Source organism: Rhinopithecus bieti, unplaced genomic scaffold (assembly GCF_001698545.2).
Source record: "Rhinopithecus bieti isolate Rb0 unplaced genomic scaffold, ASM169854v2 scaffold_9899, whole genome shotgun sequence".
NCBI classification, from domain to species: Eukaryota; Metazoa; Chordata; class Mammalia; order Primates; family Cercopithecidae; genus Rhinopithecus; species Rhinopithecus bieti.
The window spans coordinates 6,618,851-6,622,011 of NW_016806979.1; the positions used below are offsets into that span (position 1 = coordinate 6,618,851).

A 3,161-nucleotide genomic window follows, 5' to 3' on the forward strand; every position below is an offset into this window, starting at 1 on the left:
AAAGAAAGAAAGAAGGAAAGAAAGAAAAGAAAGAAAAGGAAGGAACGAGAGAAAGGAAGGAAGCAGGGAAGGAAGGAGAGAAGGAGGGAAGGAGAGAAGGAAGGAAGGGAGGGAGGGAGGGAAAGAAAAAAGAAGGAAAGGAAGGAAGGAAGGAAGGAAGGAAGGAAGAAAGAAAGGAAAGAAAGAAAGAAGAAAGAAAGAAAGAAAGAAAGAAAGAAAGAAAGAAAGAAAGAAAGAAAGAAAGAAAGAAAGAAAGAAAGAAAAAAAGGAAGGAATGAGAGAAAGAGAAAGGAGGAAGGGAAGGAAGGAAAGGAAGAGGGAGAGGAGACACGACTTTTCTTTTGGGGTAGGGGTGAGGGGGATGTCTCGTGAGAGTAGGGGACCCGGGGACCAGCGTAGCAGATGCCTGACCCACACACCTCCTCCACCGACCTCCAGGAGGGCCCTGGAGAGTGGCTGACACTGGACTCCCAGGTCATCATGGCGGACAGCGAGATCTGCGGCACCAAGGACCCCACTTTCCACCGCATCCTCCTGGACACGCGCTTTGAGCTGCCCTTAGGTGAGTACCCAGGCACGGGACCTTCACCCAGCCCAGGCCCCACTTCTGGACTCACCAGCTATTCCAGGAGAGTCAACAGGCTGAACCTGCTGCTTGCAGGCCATGACCCAGGCCCCGTACCTTCCCAATGAGCTGCAAATGTTTCACAAACCCACGGCGCTCAGGGCTGAGCTATCCTGGCTGTTCCTTGGTGATGCCTGAGGCTGCAACAGTGAGCTGGGGATAGGAGGAGAGACAGACAGAGAGAGAGAGACAAAGAGAGACAGAGAGAGACATGTAGACAGATGCTGAGAACAGATAGTCCCCTCTTCCTTTCCTGAAGCACCTCGAGTCTCTCCACCTCATTCTTCTAAGAACCCATGGCTGGCCGGGCGCAGTGTCTTATGCCTGTAATCCTGGCACTTTGGGAGGCTGAGGTGGGAGGATCATTTGAGGCCAGGAGTTTGAGGCCAGCCTGGGCGATCTAGTGAGATCCCATCTCTATGAAAAAGTTAAAGATTCACCAGGTGAGGTGGCTGCTGGGTGCGGTGGCTCACACCTGTAATCCCAGTACTTTGGGAGGCTGAGGTGGGTGGATCATGAGGTCAGGAGATCAAGACCATCCCGGCTAACACAGTGAAACCCCGTCTCTATTAAAAATACAAAACAATTAGCCAGGCTGGTGGCAGGCACCTGTAGTCCCAGCTACTCGGGAGGCTGAGGCAGGAGAATGGTGTGAACTCAGGAGGCAGAGCTTGCAGTGAGCTGAGATAGCACCACTGCACTCCAGCCTGAATGACAAAGCGAGACTCCATCTCAAAAAAAAAAAAAAAAAAAAAAAAAAAAAAGAAAAGAAAAGAAAAGAAAAAGAAATTCACCAGGCGCCTGTAGTCCCAACTATTTAGGAGGCTGAGGGGCGGGAGGATAGCTTGAGCCAAGGAGTTTGAGGCTTCAGTGAGCTGTGATTGTGCCACAGCACTCCAGCCTGGGTGACAGAGTGAGACCCTATCTCTAAAAAATAAAAACAATGGGCTGGGCATGGTGGCTCATCCCTGTAATCCTAGCACTTTGAGAGACTGAGGTGGATGGATCACCTGACATCAGCAGTTTCAGACCAGCCTGGCCAACATGGAGAAACCCTGTCTCTACTCAAAATACAAAAAATTAGCCAGGCGTGGTGGCGCATACCTGTAATCCTAGCTACTTGGGAGGCGGAGGCAGGAGAATTGCTTGAACCCAGGAGGCGAAGGTTGCAGTGAGCCAGGATTGCTCCACTGCACTCCAGCCTGGGCAACAGAGTGAGACACCGTCTCAAAAAAAAAAATTAAAAAATTTAAAAAAATTAAATAAAAACAATGGCTTCCCCACCCTCGTAAAGGCTAGGAACCATCTCCTCTCATCCTCCAACTATTCTCCATCCAGCTCTAGGAAGAGGGGTATCAGAGACACCACGGTACCTCCCCTTCATCTCCATCCACCCTCTTGACATCTCAGACCAGCCCACCCTTACTTCTGAGGCTTTGCCAAAGATCCCAGAAACCAGGGCCTGGCTGGAGCTCAGTAGGCCTGGAGGATGGAGACTGAGGGGCAGGGAGGAGCTTTCAGGCTCATGGACACGGCTCTGCTTGCAGACATTCCTGAAGAGGAGGCTCGCTACTGGGCTAAGAAGCTGGAGCAGCTCAATGCTATGCGGGACCAGGATGAAGTAAGTGTTGCGGTGGGAGGGGGCTGTTTTCTTCCTTGTTTCTGTCTCTGTCTCCCCACGATTTTCACTTACTGATGCTGTTTCTCTCTGAGTTTGTCTTTCCCCGCATCTCTGTTTCTAACTTTGTTAACCTGACTGCGTCCATGATCCATGTGGTCCAGTCTCAAGACAATGATGGGGTCAAGAAACATGCAGAGGCCAGGCGCAGTGGCTCACACCTGGAATTCCAGCACTCTAGGGGGCCAAGGTGGGCAAATCACCTGAAGTCAGGAGTTCAGGACCAGCCTGGCCAACACATTGAAACTCTCTCTCTACTAAAAATACAAAAAAAAAAAAAAAAAAAAAAAAAAAAAAAAAAAAATTAGCCAGGCTCAGTGGCTCCCACCTGTAATCCCAGCAATTTGGGAGGCCGTGGCGGGCAGATCATTTGAGGTCAGGAGTTCGAGACCAGCCTGGCCAACATGGTGAAACCCCATCTCTACTAAAAACACAAAAAATTAGCTAGGCGTGGTGGCGGGCGCCTGTTGTTCCAGGTCCTTGAGAGGCTGAGGTGGGAGAATCACTTGAATCTGGGAGGCGGAGGTTGCAGTGAGCCAAGATCACGCCACTGCACTCCAGCCTGGGTGACAGAGCAAGGCTCTGTCTCGAAATAATAATATAGATAATAATAATAAAATAAAATAAATTTATTTTCCATTCAGGGGTACATGTGCAGGTTTGTTACACGAATATATTGCATTATGGCTAAGGTTTGGAATTTCATGGCATTACTCAAATAGTAAACACGGTACCCAACAGGTAGTTTATTCACCCTTGTCCTACTCCCTCCTTCCTCTGTTCTGGAGTTCCCAATGTCTACAGTTTCCATCTCTTTTTTTTTTTTTTTTTTTTTTTTTTTTTTTTTTTTTTTTTTTT

At 48.9% G+C, this 3,161-nt stretch overlaps 1 protein-coding gene across 1 annotated transcript in view; it reads left to right on the plus strand.

Moving 5' to 3' along the window:
- Positions 1–3,161, plus strand: part of UNC13A (unc-13 homolog A) — a 96,416-nt gene that overhangs the window by 19,545 nt on the left and 73,710 nt on the right. The window contains 2 exon segments of the mRNA XM_017879566.1: positions 439–562; positions 2,173–2,246. Of these exon segments, the coding sequence (XP_017735055.1) occupies positions 439–562; positions 2,173–2,246 (198 nt within the window).